Here is a 22,765-nt window from a genome sequence, read left to right as displayed (position 1 = left end):
GCCTCTGCCTTCCCCACTCTTGAGAGTACATGTAGCCCTGTAGCTTGCTGAAGGTGGGGAGAGTGTCACGTTAGTCTTTGAGGAAAAAGGGCTGGGGGGTTTCTGGGGCCCAGCCCCGCCCCAGTCTGCTGACCTTCAGAGTAAATGAACTGGGCTGGAGAGATGGCTCAGTGGTTAAGAGCACCGCCTGTTCTTCCAAAGGACCTGGGATCAATTCCCAGCACCCACATGGCAGCTCACAACTGTCTATAACTCCAAGATCTGACACCCTCACACCAACGCATGTAAATTGAAATTAAATAAGAATGTTAAAAAAATACAGAGTAGATGAACTTGTGCTGCCCTCCCTTAGTGGGGAGCTGGCTTGGCAGTCGTGGCTCATGCCATAAGACAGGGCCTCTTGAGCTCACTCGTCTCTGTTTTGACCTGAACACTGGACCTGTGGGATAAACCAGGTAAAGTGTCCACAGTTTACAGTTGAAAAAAGCGAGGCCCGGGGGCATGGAGTAGCTCCTGCTGCAGGCACTGGAGTTCTGTGATCAGAGAGATAAGGAAGGGAAAGCTAAGGCACGGGTCGTCTATGGGCCACAGACATGGTATTCAGAGAGCCCAGGTTCTCTTGCACTCCCTCTACCTCGGGCAGGGCTTTTCCTAGGTGGCCTTGTGGGGTTCTAGCCTGTCTCCCCCAGGTGGCCATGTGGGGTTCTAACCCGTCCCTGCACCCCTGGTGGCCCTGTGGGGTTCTAGCCAGTCCCACCCCCCCAGGTGGCCATGTGGGGTTCTAGCCTGTCCCTTCCCCAGGTGGCCATGTGGGGTTCTAGCCCATCCCTGCCCAGGTGGCCTTGTGAAGGTCCCAGCCTATCTCCTCTCTGGACAGATCTGCTTTGACAGTAAGCCCCGGATCATCAGCAAAGGCACCAAGGACTCTCCGTCTGTCTGCTCCAACCTGGCTGCCAAGCACAGCTTCTACAACAACAAGTGAGCCCTGCAGCTGGGCGGTGGGCTCGACAAGGGTGGAAAGGTCCCTTAGGGCAGCTTGTCAGATGAGGAAAGGCCAAAAAGGGACCAAGAACGGTGAGACATCCACCTGTGAAGGACAGGGACCACGTGTGTTGAACACTTACTGTCTTCCAGTTATTGTCTTGGGTATTTAGTGGTCTCGGCAGCCCTCTGGGGAGGGAGTTATGGTTGCCCTTGTACCAGCACCTTCTGTTGTCATGGTTTCATGGGAGGTGCTGGGCCAGGAGCACACCATCACCTTGGATCATTCTAGTTCTCGGTTCTGCCCCATCATTAGTGACGGAGTCAGGTCCTAGAGTTACACAGCCCTGGGTCTGTATCCCAGCCTAGCGAGGGCTGGTTGTTGGTTGGCGCACTAGCCAGTGCAGCCTCTCCGACAGCAGTGACCCATGCCCGCCCAAACCCCAAACCCCGAGCCCCACCCCGTGTATAAGGCCTGCTCGGGGCACTGAGCTGGAATTGCCCCTTCTAGTCATGGGCCCTCCCTTCTCCCAGCCTGGCCATGGGTCAGCTCTGACACCAGTCTCTGTGGATAGTTGCCAACTGAGCTGGCCCCAGAGGTCTGTGATGGGTCACAAGTAAAACAGAGCTGGGACTGAGGTCTTGAGTGTAGGGTGCCTTACCGCCTCTGCCGCCCACATTCTGAGACGGGCTAACAGGACAGCAGGTGTCCAGGAGAAGGCTCTCCCCTCAGACTTGCTTGGCCCTGGAAAGGTGGCTCCACAGCAGAGATGGAGGGCAGAGGGTGGTGGGGACTGTCAGCGTCACGCACGCCCCGTATGCCCGCCAGGTGCCTGGTGCACATCGTCCGCTCCGCCTCTCTCAAGTACTCCAAGGTCCGTCAGTTCCAGGAGCACTTCCAGTTTGACGTGTGCCGCCACGAGGTGCGCTATGGTTGCCTGCGCGAGGACAGCTGCCACTTCGCCCATAGTTTCATTGAGCTCAAGGTCTGGCTGCTGCAGCAGTACTCAGGTGAGGGGCAGGCAGAGCAGGTGAGGTAGGCTTGGAATTGGCTGGGAGTGAACAGGCCAGGGCCTGAAGGCCAACGAACGCCATCTCAGGTGAGGTCAGAAGCAGGTGGCTCCTGGGAGCTTCCTGGAGGAGTTTGTGACCATGGATGTCACAGAGGAGACGGATCTCACAGGGTGCTGTTAGGTGCAGAATCTGGGTCTCTCCCTGTCCAGACCCTGCTTATGGACCATGCCAAGGTAAAAATGGGAGAGCAAGACTGAGTGAGGCTCAGCCTGGTAGACTCAGGCCCGAGCCCTAACCCTGCCCTAGCACCTCCACCTGCTGTCTGGGTAATGGCCAGTAAGGTGTCTTTCCGTGAGCCGCCTCCTGCTCAGCGAGTGGATTTACAGACAGCCACACAGTCATCCATCCACTGCTTCACTGAGCACCCTCTCTGGGTCAAGGCATCCAGCCTTGAACTCAGCAAGGCCCTCGCTCTTGAGGACTTAGTGAAGCAAGTCAGGCAGTACACAAGCAAGAAGTAAATCCTAGGTCCCATCTGACCTGGGATGCGTACTCTACTCCGCTGCCTATGGTGATTTTATCAGCGTTATTTGGTGCCAGGGTAAGATACCGAACATACAGCAGTCAGTGTCCACTCAGAGTCAACAGTATTTCAATGTTTGTTGTGCATCCCTGGTGTGTAAAAGCACAGCAATGGGAGAGGGACCCAGAAGGACATTGCCAGCCAGGTGGGGAGAACTGGGCTGTCTAGGGAGCGGCAGGGAATGGTCCAGGCAGTGAAGGACTTGAGGCACATTCATTATTCCTGAGGGTAAAGCAGTGGTAGAGGTGGGATTGAGTCGTCAGGGCTCCCAGTGTGTGAGAGTCTCTTGGCCTTAAGTAGAAAAAATTGTCCCTTGCTGCATAGTGATGTTTTAGTCAGTCGTGGGCCAAAGAACAGTAGTCCAATGATATTAGAATGTGGCTGAAGTGTGCAGTGAATTAATCATAATAAATGAAGAGCTCTGCTGCTTGTTCCTGTGTTTCTACACTGTACCTGTACTGTTAGAGTATATTCCTAATTTAACTTAAAAAAAAATTAAAATGCTGACTGTGTAGCCAAGGAATGACTCGGAAGATAAAGGTACTTGCCACCAGGTATGACCTGAGTGCAATCTCTGGAACCCACATGGTAAAGAAAACGAACTCCTGCGAGTGGTTCTCTGACTTCCACACACCTACCTGTGCCACATATACACAAAATAAGCAAACACAGTAAGGAAATCATTTTTAAAAGCCTGCCCTGTGATGCCGGCAGCAACGTTAGCCCTCTGTTTGCAGCATCTTAAAATTCTGTGCATCTCAGAACAACTGTTATGACCTGTGCTGCAGTTGGCCTTATTCTGCATCTGCTGTGCGATGCCAGGAGGAGCTTTAGGTGAAATGGAGTTTCAGAGTCTAATCAGCAGTTTCCCAGCCGTGCTGGCTGCTGGGTGGACGCAGGAACAAGGCCCTGGGGACGATGTAGCTCACACCAGGTGCTGGTAGTAGAGGTGGCAGGACTTACTGATGGGCCAGACGTAAAGTATCAAACAAAAGGTTGTTTGCTCAAGGTCAAGGCTGAGGTCAGGGTGCCTAGTAGAATAGGGTTCCATGAGAAGAGGGTGTGCAGGACGAGCATGTTTGGGGGGGCTGATATCGGGGTGCTGTGTGGGATGTGGGTTCTAAACTGTCTCTTGAACTTCAAGTAGAGATGTTGAGTGGGCCGCCAAACAGGGCAGGAGATGTGGGCTGTGGATGTGCGTTTGGGGATACCCTCAAGAATCTGATGTCGAGTGCGGTCTGTGGCCTCAGTAAGCAGTGAATGGAGAGTGACCACAGCAGAGCAACAGCCACAGACCAACCAGACAGCAGGTTGTAGGAGGCAGTAGAAAGAGAGGAGCTGCAGGCAGGGAGGCTGCAGGAAGACCGCTAGCTAGACCTGGAAGGCAGTAAGGGCCTGATTGGTACTTTGGGGCCATCATGCTGGGACATTTGCCCTTTGGGTGCTGGCAGTGAAGAGCCATGTATCCCGACCTTGGTGAACCCTAAAGACCAGTGGCCTTGGGGCTGCCCAGCAGGAGAAAGGCAGGGGCTGTAGAGATGGGACTCTGGCTTGGGAGTCAGGAAGCTTTCTTCCTGTGTTACAGAGGGACAAACAGGCCCAGAGAGGACAAGGACATTCCGAGTGTCCTGAGTCCCGAGTGCGACTCCTCAGCTTGGGCCTCATCCCAGCATCCCACGGGTACTGTGTCTCACCCTTTGCCAAGCCCCATGTTTTCTTCCACCCTCCGCAGGCATGACCCACGAAGACATCGTTCAGGAATCCAAGAAATACTGGCAACAGATGGAAGCCCACGCAGGGAAGGCTAGCAGCAGCTTGGTAAGGCCCGGGATGGGCACCACAGGAACTGTCCGTGTCCTTTTACTGAGACTTACGATCCAGCAAGTTGCACTCTTCGCTGTATTCCTAGAGTTCACATTTTACATTTTACTACTTGCTTCGTTATCAGTGTGTGGGTGTGGGTATGTGTACATGTCTTTTCCTATGTGCAGCTGTGTGTTTTCACATACATATTTATACATAAATATGCACAGTATTTTTGGGATGTTCTGTTTTGAGTGAGCTGCAGACAGGTATCTCCTCCCCTTTGACTGCTTGGGCTAGAGAGATCGTTCAGCAGTTAAAAGCAATGGCTGCTCTTCCAAAGGACCAACGTTTGGTTACCAGCACCCACATGGTTGCTCACAATGTCTCTCTCTAATCCTGGGGAATCTAGTACCCTCTTCTGTCCTCTGTGGGTACTATACACATGGCGCACAGACACGTTCAGGCAAAACACCCATTCACAACAAAGCAATCCTTTTTTTTTTTTGTAATGAGGGTACTTTTATATAGCCACAGCACCCACGTTAACACTGGAAAATTAATAGAGCACTACCATTCACATTCTGTGACTTGTCCTCTAAATTCTAGGTGACACGTGATTCCATTGGCATGTCTCTTTCATCCCCTTTAATTTAAAATGGCTCCTTCATAGGTTTTTGTGTCTAACATTTTTGAAGCCTCTGGTTTTACAGATAATCCCTACTGGTGGGTTTACCGTGCCTGTTTCCTCCTGCGGTAGAGGCAAAGCCATGAGCTAAGCTTACACATAAAGAGGCATGTTATCCCATTAGTGGTGACTGTGACAGCACGATTGAGGTACTTCTACTGTAAAGTTCCTGCACTAGAAAGTTCTTTTTTCCTCTATGTAATTAATAAGGCCTTCTTGGACCAACAGGGCATGATGGCACATGCCTATCATCCCAGCACTTGGAAGGTGAGGCAGGAGGATTAGGAATTGAAGGCCAGCCTCCACTGCTTCATGAGATTGAAGCTAGCTTGAGCTGTATGTCAAACTATCTCACCTGCCACCTTGCCCCTCAAAAAAGCCTCCAGGGAGATGGCTTGAGTCTATGTGAATGTCTTTGTAGGCTCAGAGTGGTAGCCACCGAATATGTTGTCGCCTCTCTCCTGCTCATCACTGTGGTCTGACTCTATAAGTCTTGGGGCATACACTTGGAGATTTGCCTCTGACATGGTACTGAGTGTGTGCTGCACCGATGCCATCCCTACCACCCAGGCTCCCTTAGACTCATCCTAAAGCCCTGCCCACCATTCCACCGTGGGTGTGAGGCTTACAGGAGCCCCCAGCGTCTGCATGCTGAGGCCCTACTGTGTGTTAGACCCTGCCCACAACACCTTGGGCTTCAAGATCACTAGCTGTAGATGACAAGGAGACACTGTCTTAAGTACAAGAGGAGCCAGTGAGTGACCTACTGTGTAGCATGCACATGAGGGACAACCCTGTCTCCCAGGCCAGACCAGGTCAACTTGACGGAAACCTGGGCTTCTGGACTCCTTATGGGGCCAGATGGAGTAGGAGTTGAGGAAGGATCCAAGCTGAGGAGAGGAACCATTAGGGTTACTTGCTCCCAGGGCCTTCCCTTCCTAGCTTTGTTCTCAGCTCCCCCGCCCCCGTCCCCCATCGCTCCCTCTTTCTCATTTTAAGTTCTTTGAGATGGGTCTTGCTACACAGCCTGAGTTGGCCTTGAACTCAGGACCCAGTAGCCTCAGCCTCAAGTGTGGAGCTTACAGACATGCAGTACTATACTCAGCTGCCCGCTTTTCCTTCTCTTCCTGTCTCCCTGCTTCCCTCTCATTCTTTTTGCTTCTGCCTGGGACCCCAGCAGGGATGCTGTAAGGGGCTCAGGTGGGTCCCTGTCAGGAATCTTTAAAAAGAGCACTGAGTCCTGGTCCCCTCCATCACCTCCCACATGCTCCTCCTCCTGACCAGTGGTCTTCCCAGGGCCACCCAGGGCCAAGACCCCAACCCCTGCCCACCCAGGCCTGGCTCAGAACAGGACACCTGTGCCAGGCTCTACTGGCCCAGGTGTGGGACTTCTGCCTGTTAACCACCTAGAGAGTAAAGTCAGGGAAGCCAGGGGGCTGCCAGGGCAGATGCCAGGGCTCAGTGCCTCTGGCTTACCATGCTGTCCCTTGAAGCACTAAAGCTTTTCCTGTGAGGGAGTGAGGAACTGCTCCCAGCTGTCTCTAAGTCAGATGGGAAGGATCCCTGCACCGGGCAGTGCTGGTCACTGTTGGCAGGGAGGGGGTTAGCAGGAGACACATGCACCTGGTAGCCGGGAGGAACCAAGAGCTTCCGAGACAAGCAGCCCCACACCCAACGCCCATGGGCAGATGGGGAGGAAGACAGCCACAAGTTAGCCAAGGTCACCCCCACTCCCCCACTCTGTCCTGGGCACAGAAGAGCAGCTCTCCTGCCTACAAAATAAAGGCCAGAGATAAGAGTGATGCGTGGGAAAGCGCCTGAGAGACTAGCTGAGCGCTGCCCTGGGGGAGGCTCTCGCGGCCAAGGCTGGCTGTCTTGCTGGCCACGGCCAACTTTCCACCTTTGAATTCCTGCTCTCTATAGACAGGGCCCTCCAAACTGGTTGGTTGCACAGGTAGTTGAACCACTGAGGGTGGCAGGTTTGTCACCGGAGAGCTCCAGGAGGGCCACTGCAGCCTGAGAGCTGAGTGTGTGTCGTATGCACACATATGTGCAAGTGAGCACACCTATAATTGAAGGCCATAGGAGGTACCAGGTACCCTCCACCACGCTGCCTTTTCTCCTTTGGATGGGAAGTCTCTTGCACTTTCTGGCTAGGCTAGTCCCAGAAAACTCCTGTTTCTGCAGGGCGACACCCACATTTTACATCCGTGCTGCCATCCACACTGTGGTCTCCGTGCTTAAGCAGCAAGCCTGCTGAGCCAGCTCTCCAGCCCTTGAGCTGAATTACAGGAAGACTAGAGGCAGGGCATTCCCGGTAGAGAACAGCGTGCTGTGCCCTAGGACAGCCTGTTGCACTTTCTCCATTTTAGGCTCGTTTTCACCTGGGTAGTTTTTAGGCAGCACAGGTATGTAGGTAGGTAAGATGGATATATAAATGAACATTTTTGTTGTTTGGAGATAGGTTCTCATTATGTAGCCCAAGATTTCCTGAGACTCACTTTGTAGCCCGTGCTGGTCTCTTGTGGCAATCCTCCTGCCTCACCTTGCTAAGTGATAGTATTACCAGCTACCACACCTGGCTATAAATCAAACATCTGCTAGTGATAGGTCATAAAGATTTTTTTTTAATTCTTTGGTATACATGTAATTTTATTGTTTATTAAACTGAAAGAAAATGTTAGTTAGATAAATGAGATTAAGAATTAAGTTTTGGCTGAATAGTTGAAACACAGGGTAGAAAGTACAAAATGGCAGAAATATGCCTAGAACCATGTTGGAAATGCAATAATAACCCCATACCAAAATGCACTTAATAATTCTTAGAAATCACAAATGAGGGCTGGAAACTCAAATGACCCAGCCATTAAGAGCACCTGCTGAGCCAGGTGTAGTGGCACATGTCTTGAGTCCTAGCACTCAGGAGATAGAGGCGGTGGATCTCTGAGTTTGAGGCCAGCCTGGTTTACAGAGCGAGTTCCAAGACAGGCAAAGCTACACAGAGAAACCCTGTATTGAAAAATCAACAACAGGGGCTGGAGAGATGGCTCAGAGGTTAAGGGCACCACCTGCTCTTCCCAGCAACCACATGGTGGCTCACTACCCTCTATGAGATCTGGCGCCCTCTTCTGGCATGCAGGGGTACATGCAGGCAAAACAAAGTATACATAATAAATATTTTTAAAAAAGAAAAATCAACAACAAATGAGGACTTGCTGCTTTCACAGACAGCCAGGTCTGGTCCCCGGTGCCTTCATGAGGCAGCTCACAGGAGGCAACTATCGTTCCAGGGTATCTGATGCCCTCTGGCCACCACGGACAGCTGCATGCACCCCATGTGCACACCTGATGCCACAGAGGGGAACTGAGTTAGGGATGGCTGTGAGCCACCTGTGGTGCTGGGAACCAGCCCTGGCCTCTAAGAACAAGTGCTGTCAACCACGGAGCCGTCTCTTTAGCCTTGACCACAATTTTTTTTTTTTTTTTTTTTTTTTTTTTTTTTTTTTTGGTTTTTCGAGACAGGGTTTCTCTGTGTAGCCTTGACTGTCCTGGACTCACTTTGTAGTCCAGGCTGGCCTCGAACTCACAGCAATCCACCTGCCTCTGCCTCCCGAGTGCTGGGATTAAAGGCGTGCGCCACCACGCCCGGCTTTGACCACAATTTTTAAAAGTCAGATGTTCTAACCACGTAACCCAAAAGTTCACTAGTTTAGTACTTACCTACTGAGGTGGGACAGTAGGGCAACGCTGAAAGCCTGCCTTTCCTGCGGCCCGTTATCGTTCTAAAGAGCAGGAAGTGTGAGTGCACAGTAAGAACAGTGCAGTTCATTACATACAACAGTCTGGAGGCCAGCAGTGTCTCTGGGTGTTGCGGGGCGTGACACTGCCTGTCAGGGACTTAGAACCAAGGATGTGGTGGAGTGGCACAGTGCAGCATGCATAAGTGCTGCCAGACACGCCTGGCGTTCCTTGCCTGGCTGATGTTGAATTAATCTCTGGTGGTTTTGTATTCAGAAGGTTTATGAAAGAAAGGTTTCAGTGTCACCAAATTTCCCAGAGCTCCCAGATCCCATTTTCTGACCTTATGGGTTGTAGCCACAGCTTAAGTAGCTGTAGAGATTAAGAGTCCATACTGCTGTTGCAGAGGGTGTGAGTTTGGTCCCCAGACGGTGTCAGCAGCCCATGAGCCTAGCTCCAGGGGTATCTAATGAATGCCTCTGGGCCTCCAAGGGCACCCCCATACACATGCACAAACCCACATATAAATAGTTAATTTTAGAATAAAATAGGCTGGGATGGGAGCATGCGCCTTGAATCCCAACACTCGGGAAACAGAGGCTGACAGATCTCTGTGAGTTCAAGACCAGCTTCGTACGTATAGCAAGTTCCAGCCAGGGATACATAGTGAGACCCTGTCTAAGAAGAAATAAATACAATACATTTAAAATAAATCTTTAGGGGGTTGGAGAGATGGCTCAGTGGTTAAGAGCACTGACTACTCTACCAGAGGTCCTGAGTTCAATTCCCAGTAACCACATGGTGGCTCACAACCATCTATAATGAGATCTTGGGCTCTCTTCTGGTCTGCGGGTGTATATGTAGGCAGAGCACTGTATACATAATAATAAATAAATCTTTTTAAAAAAATAAATCTTTAGCTGGGTGTGGTGGTGCATGCCTTTAATCTCAGCACTCGGGAGGCAGAGGCAGGCTGATCGCTGTGAGTTTGAGGTCCGCCTGGTCTACAAAGGCTACACAGAGAAACCCTGTCTTGAAAAAAATCAAAACAAACAAAAATAATAATAAAATAGAACAAAATAAGGTAACATTTTAAAAAGAGAAGCTATTCCATACAGTAGTTGCATAAACTGGGCCCCTGACAGAGTAAGGATAAGTGAGGACCGGATGGAGAGGGCAGAAGGACGGTTCAGGATTCCCTCTCCATATCTGGCTCCCCTAAAGTCACAGGGCACACAGCTGAGAGGTCACTGCCTGCCAGAAGAACTGTGCAGACGACTAGCTGATTTAAGACTTAGTGGCCATAGGACTCCCAGAGGCCTAAGACCTATGGCTGCTTCACCAGCCCACCCCACCTTCCAATAGGGCGCCCCAAGGACACACGGACCCAGCACTTTTGACCTGCAGATGAAGTTTGTGTGTGGTCAGTGCTGGAGGAATGGGCAGGTGGTGGAGCCAGACAAGGACCTCAAGTACTGCAGTGCCAAGGCCCGGCATTGGTGAGCAGGCCCGGGGCAGATGCATGGGTAAGACGGGGCGGTGCAGAGCACCGTGGGGGAGGGGGGCCAAGACTTGGGAGACCCACGCTCTGAGGGAGGAAAGAAGGTCTCAAGACCCCGAGGCTTCCTCTCTGTCTCTCTCAATGACTCCTGTCTCTGACCTACAGCTGGACCAAGGAGAGGCGGGTCCTTCTGGTGATGTCCAAGGCCAAGAGGAAATGGGTGTCGGTGAGGCCCCTGCCATCCATTCGAAACTTCCCACAGCAATACGACGTGAGCACTTACTGGGGAGGGGAGGCCCCGACAGGCTTTGAACTGGCCAACACGCTGAGAATACAGCCGTATGGGACTCAGCAGGCTTTCTTTTGCCAACCCACAGCTCTGCATCCATGCCCAGAATGGCCGCAAATGCCAGTATGTGGGGAACTGCTCCTTCGCACACAGCCCTGAGGAGAGGGACATGTGGACCTTCATGAAGGAGAACAAGAGTGAGTGGCAGCCTTGTCCTGTATCACCTCATTGCTAACACCTCTTGAATAGCTCCTGGGGTGCTCCCCCAGACTCTGGGCTTCCTGTGAGTGATGAGCCCCTCAGGCCTAGCAGCAGAGCCTAAGATGGTTGTGCCCCCAAGTCCAGCAGGGATCATGGGTAGGATGGATGGGGAAGCCGCCTCACCAAGCCCTCTGTCCTCTGTCCCCCGCCCAGTCCTGGATATGCAGCAGACCTATGACATGTGGCTGAAGAAACACACCCCAGGGAAGCCGGGAGAAGGGACGCCCATCAGCTCTCGGGAGGGGGAGAAGCAGATCCAGATGCCCACGGACTATGCTGACATCATGGTAAGCCCTGCTCGCATGCAGAGCCAGGGCCGGCTGGGAGCGTAGCCTGGAGGGGCGGCGGGGGGAGAGGGGTGGCATCAGGCACCCACAGACCTGTGCCCCCAGATGGGCTACCACTGCTGGCTCTGCGGCAAGAACAGCAACAGCAAGAAGCAGTGGCAGCAGCACATCCAGTCTGAGAAGCACAAGGAGAAGGTCTTCACCTCCGACAGTGACGCCAGCGGCTGGGCCTACCGCTTCCCTATGGGCGAGTTCCGACTCTGTGACAGGTGCTGAGGGCAGCGTGACAGGGGCACGCAGGGGTGGGGGTGGGGCCCCGGAAGGTAGCAGGTGGGCCTGAGGACAAGAGTGTTGTGACCAGCTCCAGCTCCGGGAGTTGCTGTATCTTAGAGTTCAGTGCTGGTGGTGGGCGGGATGGAGGGGCGGGCTCACACCAGTCCCTAGCCTTCCGTCACAGCGCTGGACCAGAGCTGACTGGGGAGACGCCCATTTTAGGAAGGTTGAATGGCCCCAGGTGGAAAGGCATAGAGATCACGCAGTGAGCCTTCTCCACCCACAGGCTCCAGAAGGGCCAGGCCTGCCCAGATGGGGACAAGTGTCGCTGTGCCCATGGACAAGCAGAACTCAACGAGTGGCTGGACCGGCGTGAGGTGCTGAAGCAAAAGCTTGCCAAGGCCCGCAAGGACATGCTTCTGTGTCCACGGGATGACGACTTCGGCAAATATAACTTCCTGCTGCAAGAGGATGGGGGCACCACTGGTGCTACCCCAGAAGCCCCCATTGCTGCAACTGCTACTGCTGCCACCACCACCACCACCACTGGGGAGTAAGGCCAGGTCTCAGCTGTGAGCAAAGTCCTGGGGTCGGGGGTGGGTTGGGAGCAGGGGTCACCCTATCAGGCAGCCCCCAGACTCCTGGGCCCCTGTCCAACCGTTCCACCCCCGACACCCCAGGTGTGTGTATCCAGGTCATGTACTACAGCCCCTCCCCAGTTCTAGCTCTCCTGGTTGGGGGGGAGGGGCCCGGCCAGCTTCAGCCTACAGCTTTAAATTCTGTCTGCTCCTAAGGAGGGGTCCAAAGCTCAGGGCTGGGGAGCCTGGGGTCCTCATTTGAATCTGCAGCAGGAGGATCCTTTTCCCTCTCTACCTTCCCCTTCTCCCATTCCCTGGGGACAAAGCAGGACACAGCAGAGGGCAGGAGGCCCTGATTAGCTTAATAGCCGTGAGATGGAATTGGGAACACTGTGCTGGTCACTTAACATCTGGGGCCTCAGTTTCCTGCTCTGTGAAAGGGGCGAAGGCTAAGGCAGATGATATCTGAAGTTAGACTAAGGAGTCCAAGTGTTCCTAACAACTAGCCCTCTCCTTTGTGAGCCATGATTATAGCCCGTACCTCAGCCTTGGAGTCAACAGCAGCCCAAACCCTATTTTGCAGAAATGGAAACTGAGGTCCAGCAGGAGGAGTGATCTGCCCAGGGTCTCTAGCCCTCTGTTTGGTGCACATCTGGGATGTAAACATTGGTCAAAAGACCCCACCTGTTAGCAACTGGAGCCCCTGGGTTCCTCAGCCCCATGCAACATCCCTGGGACCTGGGGAAGGGCTGCTAAGACAGGAGCTATTCTGGTTAGCACCCTGGGGGGATGTTGTTGGAGCACGCAGCAGTTTTTATCCCCAAGAGCTTTCATAGAGAAATGACAGAATTCAGGACACTCTGAGTTCAGGTTCTGCCCAAGGTACAAAGCATTCAGAGGGTCCTAGTGACACAAAGAGCAGGGAGGTTCCCCGGGTTCCATGGGCCACAGCCTCTCTTTCCTAGGGACCCTTTATAGTCTTCTCCAAAAGACCTAAATATGCTGTTACGAGCACCTATCCCAGCCCCGCCCTATGCCCAACCCTGCCAGTCGCCTAGGACCCCTGCTGACACCCAGCCCATGCCCCTACCTACCACGGCCTCTTCATGGTCTGAAGTATGCGTATACCCGTCATCCTGCTCCCCATGGGTAGACACAGCCTCCTCTGGCTCCCCAAGACATTCCAGAATTGCTCCACACCATTGGCACAAAAGTGGGGCTCCCCAGAAGGAACCAGAAACTAAGGCCATGGAAGAGTGAGAGGATGAACAAGACACTCCTATTTTCCCTCCAGCCGAGGCTGCTAGTGCTCGAGAGTATTTTGATAGGCACCTGGGGCATAAAGGAGCCATTTCTCATGTCGCCCCTGCCCAGCCTCCTCCCAGTAACCATGGCATGCACCTTTCCCTCTCCCCTGCCCCCTCCCCCTGCCCCCAGCAGCGTGGCTGGAGGGAAGGTGAGACCAAGGTGGGGGCCATGGCCGTGAGTGTGGATGATACTTGTTCTCCTGACCTGTGGTGTTGCAGTCTGTCGTCACCAGCCTTGTTTTTAGTGTGTATATATGTCGCCCCTGTGATGCATATATACACAGGTATTAAATATATCGCTCTATATAATATTATATATGTGTGTGGTATCGAAGGAATCTCTTTTAATGAGGGCTAAAGATAAAAGAATTTGGCAAAAAAAAAATGCAGACATCCTTGTGAGTTTTGAAGTCTTTATGGGGTCATCTGGCTATTTAGGGAACCAGAACTGGAGCCGTAGCTCAGAGATGATTTGGACAGAAAGGGCAGGGTGGCCATACCTGGGCCCCGCTCTGCTAGTTTCCCACAGACCCATGTCTAGAAAGGAGTCCCAGAGCTCAGGAAGAGGAAGTGGTTATGTTTGTTCCCCCGAGGAGGGTGAGCCTGCGTTCTCCTGATGTTCATCTGCCAGGGGTCCCTGAGATCTGAGGAAGAGAAGGGAGACAAGGATGGCCTGGGGTGGGAGACAACAAAACATTTTGTATGGTGACTACAGTTAATCAGATGTGACCCCTCTGGGGCCTCTGGCTGGAAGGCTCAAGAATAAGACTTAACAGTAGACATGGAGTGGGGCGGGGCTGGGAGGGTGCTGCATTTCTCAGCTGGGCAGTCATCAATCTAATGGTCCTTTAAAAATGTCTGTATTAAACTTTTAAGAATACCACACTTTAATATGAAATATCATAAGGTCTAGTATCTTGATAATAATGTAGATGTTTTAATAACAATTTTTTTCCTTCTTAAAATAAAATGAGAGAGAAACTTGCTTCTTTTAGCCTTTGTTCTAGAAAATGTGTGTGCACTTTGACTCTTGTCCCCCAGGTGTCGCTCCTGTTCCTCCCCAACTACTGCCATGTCCTCCAGGGGCCAGGGCTGCCTAGGACTCCTGGGCTAGAGCTGGCCCCAGCTGGCTATGCCTGGGGCAGACATTCCAAGGGGTGAGGGGCAGTGTCCCTGTGTACACAAGGAGACCCAGCTGACCAGCTCAGGCAGCGCCTCGGTACCAAGGACAAGCTGTGTTCGTACAAGTGGCCATACGGGCCACCCTCTGCCAGCCTGCCTGCTCACAGGCCTTCCTGTGGGACTGAGCCCCGTGCCTCTTGCTTTTACTATCATGTGCCATTCTGGATCCTGTGCCCGTTTGGGTACAGCCTGTCCAGGAAGGTAAGGGGTCATGCCAGGCTTTACACTGTGATGCAGACTGCAACCTTGATCCTCAGAGCCTGAGGAAGACTCAAGGTTATATTCAGAAAGTTTTGTTGGCTTTTTTTTTTTTAAACTTTGAGACAGTCTTAATATACAGCAGTGGGTGGTGTCAGCCTAGGGCATTTGTCCTTGCTTTTGTTTTCTTGAATGCTGGGGTTATAGACCTGTGTTACCACACCCAACATTTGCCTCTACCCTCAAAGAGGACAGGGCGTCTCTCTGATCTCATGGTAGGGGTAGGGCTGGGGAGGTTCCAAATTTCCTGAAGTGTGCCCAGTCTACAGTGAGTGCTCGTCAGACAGTCTCACTATAAAGCCCTGGCTAGTCTGAATTGTTTTTTTTCTGTATAGCCCTGGCTGTCTTAGAATTCACTTTGTAGACCAGGCTAGACTCAAACCTGCATGGATCATCATGTCTCTGTCTGCAGAGTGCTGAGATTATCCGTGTACCTACTCCACTGTACCTCGTTTGCTAGTTAGCTTTAAGCTGCAGGAAAACGTGGAGTGGGAACAAAGGTCCCAGACCTACAAATTCCCTGAAGACAGGAGTCATTTGGACTAGGTATTTAGGAGGAACTCAAACAAATGGTGGTGTGAAAAAAGGAAGACTTAGTTCCAGTACTCAGGAGGCAGAGGCAGGCAGATCTCTGAGTGCCAGGCCAGCCTGGTCTACAGAGTGAATTCAGAACAGCCAGGGCTACACAGAGAAACCCTGTCTGGAGAAACAAAACATAGAAACCACATGCCTGTGCTTGGGCTGGAGACACACCGATGAGCTTGCAGTGGGACATTCCTTAAACCCGGGAAATTAAAGTGAGCAAACAAGACTTCAGAAAGCCTCAGGAGTTGAATTAACCCAATCTTAAAGTCTCTGTTCTCTTCTGCTCTCACTTGGCCTCAGTTAAGAAAACCGAAGCATTAGCCAACTGCATACCCACCCCACACAGAGGAGACTGGCTTCCTTTGAGTCTGCAGTCTGACTTGACGTCATTATCAGTAGGCACGTACTCGCCTGCATTTTCCCCTTTGGTTTTATTTCACACCTGCAGTTCTATGTGCCATGAAACTGTATGTTCAGCGTGTCGGATAGTCATGCGTGATGATGACCCTGATGGAACACGGGTCTGTTTCTCACTTTGGCCTGCATGATACTACACCGCGGCACCAGCTCCTGCATTCTCTGGTTGCTCCTTGGGGCAGGTGGAGGGCCTGCCAAGGACCTTGGGGCAGCCTTATGCTTCTCCAGAGAAGACCTTTGAGGGTTCTGCCAAAATATCTAATGGTCCTCAACCATGGGGAGCCTGTGCAGCCTGCTGGGGAAACACCCAGGCCTCAGGGCATGGCCTGAGCACTGGACCTGATTAGCGAGCAGTAAGTTTGTATCTGCTACTATAACTGTTTGGGTGTCAATTATAACTGGACTTTCTTGGACCACCAACTCCAATAATGACACAGCAACCTTTTATATTTATTGTTAAAGCTTGACCTTAGCTTAGGCTTGTTCCCCAACTAGCTCTTAGCTTAAATTGCCCCATTTATACTAATCCATGTTCTGCCTCATGGCTTGTTACCTTTCCCCACTCTCTCAGTCCCAGCTCTGTTTCTACCTTGAAGTCTGGCTGGCTTCCAGTACCTGATTTTTTCCCAGAGTTTCTATCTCTGCCTGGAAGTCCTGCCTTCTTCTCCTGCCTTTGCTATTGGCCAGTCAGCTCTTTAATCAAAAGGCATTGAAAGGACTGTTTACAAAATATGATGTAGCCAAAGAATATCAAAGTCTGGCTTGTAATCAAACCTCTGCCCCATGTAGAAATCAGCATTTGAATACTACAGTCTTTACCCAGTGCACAAAAAGATGATTCCCAACAACTGGCCCTTCTGACATTGGCGCCTGGAAACATTCCCTGCTGGACAGGGAGAGAACAGAAGACCATCAAAGTTTTAGTCTGTTCTTTTCTTTTTAAGGGTATATAAAGGCAAGTTTATTGGAAGCAGCTCTCAGTGGCCATGCAGGGGAAGGGAGTCGGGGGGGGGGGAGGAAAGATGCAGAGAAGAGAGCCCCATCAAAGTTCTTAACCAAGTTCTTAGAAGGACCCCCACACGGAGACATAGCTGGTGTCACATAAAACAACTTGCTAGGGAACTCGGACAAATACAGCCAGTGAAAAAAAACGAGGGGTAAAGTACAGAGATGGAGTCAGGACATGGATTAAAAACTAACAGACCTAGACCATCTGCAGAGGGCTTTGGACCTCTAAGTCCAGAGACACAGCATGTGGGCAATCCAAACCCCTGCCCACAGCCTCTCCAAACATCTCCAGGTGCATGTTCAGTCAGATTCTCCCAACTGCTGCCACCCTCAGCCACACTGCCTGATCCCTCTGGAGAACAAGGAGACAGTGTCAGCATGGACTTTGTGCTAGCAGCATAATCCTCTAAGGATAAGGCTTCAGTATGCCTGCTATTTAGCTTTGAACTGTTTGCAAGGTCTAGTCTGGTGCCACATACATGGTGCCTTGATCTGTCTATTGTTTGCAGGGTGCCTAGGACCAGATAACTTGTAAAAACTAGAAGCTTACTCGCCCCACAGTTCAGTTCTGAAGGCAAAAAGTTCAAGAAGCATGGCCTGGGTCGGCATCATCTGGTGAGGGCCCATTGCTGAATCTACACAGCGAAGGAGGCAGTACAGGCTTGATAGTGCAAATCCATCTTCCTCTGTTTAAGATAAGGTCTCTCAGCTGGGCATGGTGACCAGGCACACTTTTGATCCCAGCACTCCAGGAGCAGAGGGAGGGGGATCTCTGTGAGTTTGAGGCCAACTGGTATACAGAGCAAGTCCAGAACAGCTGGCACAGAGAAACTGTCTTGGTATGGAGGTGCATGGGGAGAAAGATAGGGTCTTTCTATGTAACCCTGGCTGTCTTGGAACTCACTTGTTGCATGGACCAGGCTGGTCTCTGCTTCCCAGTGCTGAGATTTAGAATACACACCACCCACCACCATGCCTGGCCTCTATCTCTATCTCTGTGTTAAGCCAGTTTTGCAGCAGTTAGTGCACCAGCCCAGCCTGAGTCAGCCCCTGTCAGCAGTCCCTGTCAGCAGTCCCTGTCAGCAGTCCCTGTCAGCAGTCCCTGTCAGCAGTCCCTGTCAGCAGTCCCTGTCAGCAGTCCCTGTCAGCAGTCCCTGTCAGCAGTCCCTGTCAGCAGTCCCTGTCAGCAGTCCCTGTCAGCAGTCCCTGTCAGCAGTCCCTGTCAGCAGCCCCTGTCAGCAGTCCCTGTCAGCAGTCCCTGTCAGCAGTCCCTGTCAGCAGTCCCAGTGAGACTCAAGCCTGAACGCAGCCCCCATTTCACTCTCACCTCAGGTAGAGCAAAAGGGACTGGCCAGGGCTCCTGCTGGCAAAAAGAGCAGGAGAGAGAGTTCCTTTTGTGCTTACCAGATAGCCTCTGCTGACTGAAACATACAACTGTTAAAAAAGATAATAATGTAAGCTAGGCGTGGTGGCGCACGCCTTTGATCCCAGCACTCAGGAAGCAGAGGCAGGAGGATCTCTGTAAATTCAGGACAGCCAAAGCTACACACAGAGAAACCCTGTCTTGGAGGGGGGGGGGGGAAGTAACTGAAATTTTACAAGTACACATTTGCAGAAGAAACCTCTCTGGAAGGTTACATAAGAAACTAAATTTATTATGAGGAGGAGGAGGAGGGAGAAGATCAGGGATAGAAACAACACTCTGAGGTATGACTGCAGGAACTGGAGGGATGGCTATCTTGGCTGTCAATTTGACTACATCTGGAATTAACTAAAATGCAAGCAGGTGGGCACATCTGTGGGGGTTTTATTGACTGGATCATTTGAAATGGGAAGGCTCACCCTAAATCTGGGCCACACCTTCTGGTGGCTTGTTGCCTGCTTGCCCTTGCTTGTGCTGGCAGGCTCATCCACCTTGTTGCTGAGGCATCCCTTCACTGGTACTAGAACTTCCTTCAACCAACAGGTCTCTAGGAATCCTTAAGGATCCAGCATCAGACTGAAACTGCCACGGCATCCAGTCTCTCAGGACTCAACAACTATCAGATCCTTGGCTTTTCTGTCATGAGACAGCCTGAGACTGCTGAGCTACCCAGATCCTTGGCTTTTCTGTCATGAGACAGCCTGAGACTGCTGAGCTACCCAGATCCCAGCCTGTAAGCCTAGTAAGTCCCGTATATATTTTGTTCTGTAAGTTCTGTTTCTCCAGAAAACTCTAATACGCTGCTCTTGCAGAGGACCCACGTTCAGTTTGCAGCACCTCTATGGGGCAGCTCACAGCTGCCTCTAACTACAGCTCCAGTGGATCCAACACCTTCTTCTGCAACATGCACACAGATACACAAAAATGAAAATAAAGAAACTAACTGATTTTAAAGTGTAGCTTTTCCAAGGTTTTGAGCTTTAATCCATGTACTGAGGTTTCTATACATAAATTACAAGTAGGGTAGCCAGCCAGATGGTGGTGGCGCACGCCTTTAATACCAGCACTTGGGAGGCAGAGGCAAGCAGATCTCTGAGTTCAAGGCCAGCCTGGGCTACAGAGTGAGTTCCAGGACAGCCAGGGCTACACAGAGAAACCTTGTCTGGAAAGGAAAAAAAAAATAGGGCAGACAAGAGAGCTCAGCAGGCTAAGACACTGATAGCTAACCAGCCAGCCTCAGTTTGACCCTTGGAATATACATGGTGCAAGGAGAGAACCAACTCCCACAGTTCTGTCTTCTGACTTGTACATGAGCACCATGGCATGTGAGTGCCCATACAAACACACACACATACACACACACACACACACACACACACACACGCACAAAAATGCATGTATAAAAATTATAAGTAGAAGTAGCCAGGTGGGGCTGGAGAGACAGCTCAGTGGTAAAGAGCACTGGCTGCTCTCCCAGAGGACCAGAGTTCAATTCCCAGCACCCACATCGCAACTGACAAATGTCTGTGACTCCAGTTACAGGGGGTCTGACACCCTAACACAGATACATGCAGGCAAAACACCAATGCATACAAAAACAAAAACAAACAAACAAAAGGAGTAGCCAGGCATGATGATGCACACCTGTAATCCCATCACTCAGGAGGCCATAGGAGGAGGATCAAAGTTCAAGACTATGGCTGGTGATCTGGCTTGGGGTAAAGGCACTTGCTGCCCAGCTTGACAACTTTAGTTCCATTTTTGGGACTTGTATCTGGGCTCTTGGCTTCTTTACTGGGCTCTTTTTCCTACCACCTTCTCCACCCCAATCCCTTCCAATTTCTCAACACTAGGTGGGAGAGAAAGAAGGACAGAGGGTTAAGAGAGCATCACTCTCATTAGTGTACCTCCTGCTGACAGGGGCATCGAGCTCCGTGGGGCTTGAGGAAAGTTTGATCTTCACTGTCAGGTTATCTTCAAGCAGCATTCCAGCAAACAGCAACAGCGTCAGAGGGAACAGCAGCCACCCCCTTCTTGGGGCTCTGGCATCAATATACCCTCTGCAGAATCCCCAGAATTCCAAACATAAACTATCTTCAGCTGGCAAAAATCACACCCTTGCCAGAGCATGAGGCAAATCATCGCTGCTGTGGACAATGAGAAGCAGCCCCATATCCTACTGCTGGGATTAAAACAACAGCATTCTACGCAAGCCAGGTATGGGGGTGCACACCTTTCATCCCAGCACTCAGGAGGCAGAGGCAGAGGCAGGCAGATCACTGAGTTTGAGGCCTGCCTGGTCCAGGACAGTCAAGGCTACACAGAGAAACCCTGTCTCAAAAACAAAACAAACTCAACAACAACAAAAAAATCAAGAGGCAATGGAGGATGGGCGTGGATAATGGATGAAAGGGAAGGATGTGCTCAAAGTATATTGTGTATATGTATATGAAACTGTGAAGGAATTTACACGAGGGCTTAGAGAGCTTGCCCAGCATGCACAAGACCCTCAGTTCCATCCCTAGTACTGGAAGAAAAACTAAAAAGGAAGCCTGGCCCTGGCCTGGTGGCACAAACCTAATCCTAGCTACTTGAGAGGCCAAGGCAGAATGATCACAAGTTCAGTGCCTGCGGGGTTACAGAGTGACTTCTGGAGTTGTAGGTTATATAATATATCATATGTAAGCCGGGTGTGGTGGCACATGCCTTTAATCCCATCACTCTGGGAGGCAGAGGCAGTTCCAGGCCAGCCTGGTTGACAAATTGAGTCCATGATAACTACATGGAGAAACCTTGTCTCGGAAAATAAAATTAAATTAAATTAAGAATATGCTAAAGACTTGGGGCAGGAGAAGCCAGAAGAGGCACAGGGAACATTTCCAACTCTGTGTAAGATGTGACTTTGGGAAAGGCAGCCATGGACCTCTGCGGAGTTCAGGCACAGCATCCTCCCCAGCGTGTCAGAACGGCAGAAGCAGGCATGATCGAGGTTACTGTGTTAGGTTTTGGAGCTGAGCCCCAGAATCACTTTCTGGCTTGCTCTAGACTCCACAGCCTGACACCTGTGCCTAAGTCTGACCTCTTCAGCATCACTCTTGGAAGGATGAGGGCGTTGAAAGTCCTTGAATTCACCCATACACAGTCAATGTCCTGGGGATCCCAATGTGACTGTAGGAAAAGGAAGGTTCTATGGCAGGTAGCCAACAGCCACTTAAACCTTGGGGATGGACAAAAGCAGCAAGGTTTTTCACCCAGGACAAGCCTGAGCCAGGCTGGCAGGGCTGTCCCCTTTCAGGAGTGCTCACCTGCCAACCACCCCAGAGACCTACCTTTTCTGAGAGACCAGAGACTTGGAAAGAAGACTTCAATTTCACCAGATAGTATAAAGCTTGTTATGTACGGTACTTGCCCTGCAGGGCTCATGTGCACAGTACTTGCCTTACAGAGCTCATGTGCACGGTACTTGCCTTACAGAGCTCATGTGCACAGTACTTGCCTTACAGGGCTCATGTGCACGGTACTTGCCTTACGGGGCTCATGTGCACGGTACTTGCCTTACGGGGCTCATGTGCACGGTACTTGCCTTACGGGGCTCATGTGCACGGTACTTGCCTTACGGGGCTCATGTGCACGGTACTTGCCTTACGGGGCTCATGTGCACGGTACTTGCCTTACGGGGCTCATGTGCACGGGGTACTTGCCTTACGGGGCTCATGTGCACGGTACTTGCCTTACAGAGTTCATGTGCACGGTACTTGCCTTTACAGGGCTCATGTGCACGGTACTTGCCTTTACAGGGCTCATGTGCACGGTACTTGCCTTACAGGGCTCATGTGCACGGTACTTGCCTTACAGGGCTCATGTGCACGGTACTTGCCTTACAGGGCTCATGTGCACGGTACCTGCCTTGTAGGGCTCATGTGCACGGTACTTGCCTTACAGGGCTCATGTGCACGGTACCTGCCTTACAGGGCTCATGTGCACGGTACTTGCCTTACAGGGCTCATGTGCACGGTACCTGCCTTACAGGGCTCATGTGCACGGTACTTGCCTTACAGGGCTCATGTGCACGGTACTTGCCTTACAGGGCTCACGTGCATGGCACACATACATTCAAATACACCCAACCTTTGGGGCTCTCAAGCTCCCATACAAATGCAGAGTGCCACTACAGTATCTTTTGTGCTCAGCTGCCTGGGATGCTGGTCTGTCATCCTTCTTTCTTCCTGCCACCTCTGATCCCAGTCCTGGTTGATTTCCATGGTGTGCCCTGCTCTCCACTGAACCTAGGCCTCCAGGCCTTCCCCAGCCCTCAGCTCCTTGTGTGTGCCTGTGCTCACTTGCTGTGGGCGTGCGGCTCACCGTTCTCATCTGGCAGCCCTGGTTATGGCTCCCAGACTGGGGGAGAACTTCCTTTTGCAAAGTTAGATAACAGGCCAGGTTCTCTGTCAGAGGATTGGCGCTGTGGCTCCACGTGCTGCAGCTGGCTCAGGGCCAGGGCCGCCCTGCCAAGCAGCGGGAAGGGAAGGCCTGGCTGCAGCCGGAGCTGGCAGGTGGCCGAGCTGGGGGTGGACAGGCGGGCTGGGGCT

General features: G+C 51.7%; 1 protein-coding gene across 3 annotated transcripts in view; it reads left to right on the top strand.

The window, feature by feature from the left end:
* ZC3H7B (zinc finger CCCH-type containing 7B) overlaps positions 1–14,288 on the top strand; it is a 48,549-nt gene extending 34,261 nt beyond the window's left edge. For all 3 annotated transcript variants that reach the window (XM_084748339.1, XM_084748340.1, XM_084748338.1), the window contains 9 exons: positions 878–978; positions 1,811–1,992; positions 4,311–4,396; positions 10,173–10,306; positions 10,474–10,579; positions 10,686–10,794; positions 11,012–11,145; positions 11,251–11,414; positions 11,705–14,288. In XM_084748339.1, the coding sequence (XP_084604465.1) occupies positions 878–978; positions 1,811–1,992; positions 4,311–4,396; positions 10,173–10,306; positions 10,474–10,579; positions 10,686–10,794; positions 11,012–11,145; positions 11,251–11,414; positions 11,705–11,975 (1,287 nt within the window). In that variant the 3' untranslated portion in view covers positions 11,976–14,288. The remainder of the gene's footprint in view (positions 1–877; positions 979–1,810; positions 1,993–4,310; positions 4,397–10,172; positions 10,307–10,473; positions 10,580–10,685; positions 10,795–11,011; positions 11,146–11,250; positions 11,415–11,704) is intronic.
* Positions 14,289–22,765: the final 8,477 nt, after the last annotated feature.

This window comes from Acomys minous (genome assembly GCF_964271855.1).
Source record: "Acomys minous genome assembly, chromosome: 12".
NCBI lineage: Eukaryota > Metazoa > Chordata > Mammalia > Rodentia > Muridae > Acomys > Acomys minous.
The sequence above is the reverse complement of the archived record's forward strand: the minus strand, read 5'-3'. Positions and strand labels throughout refer to the sequence as shown.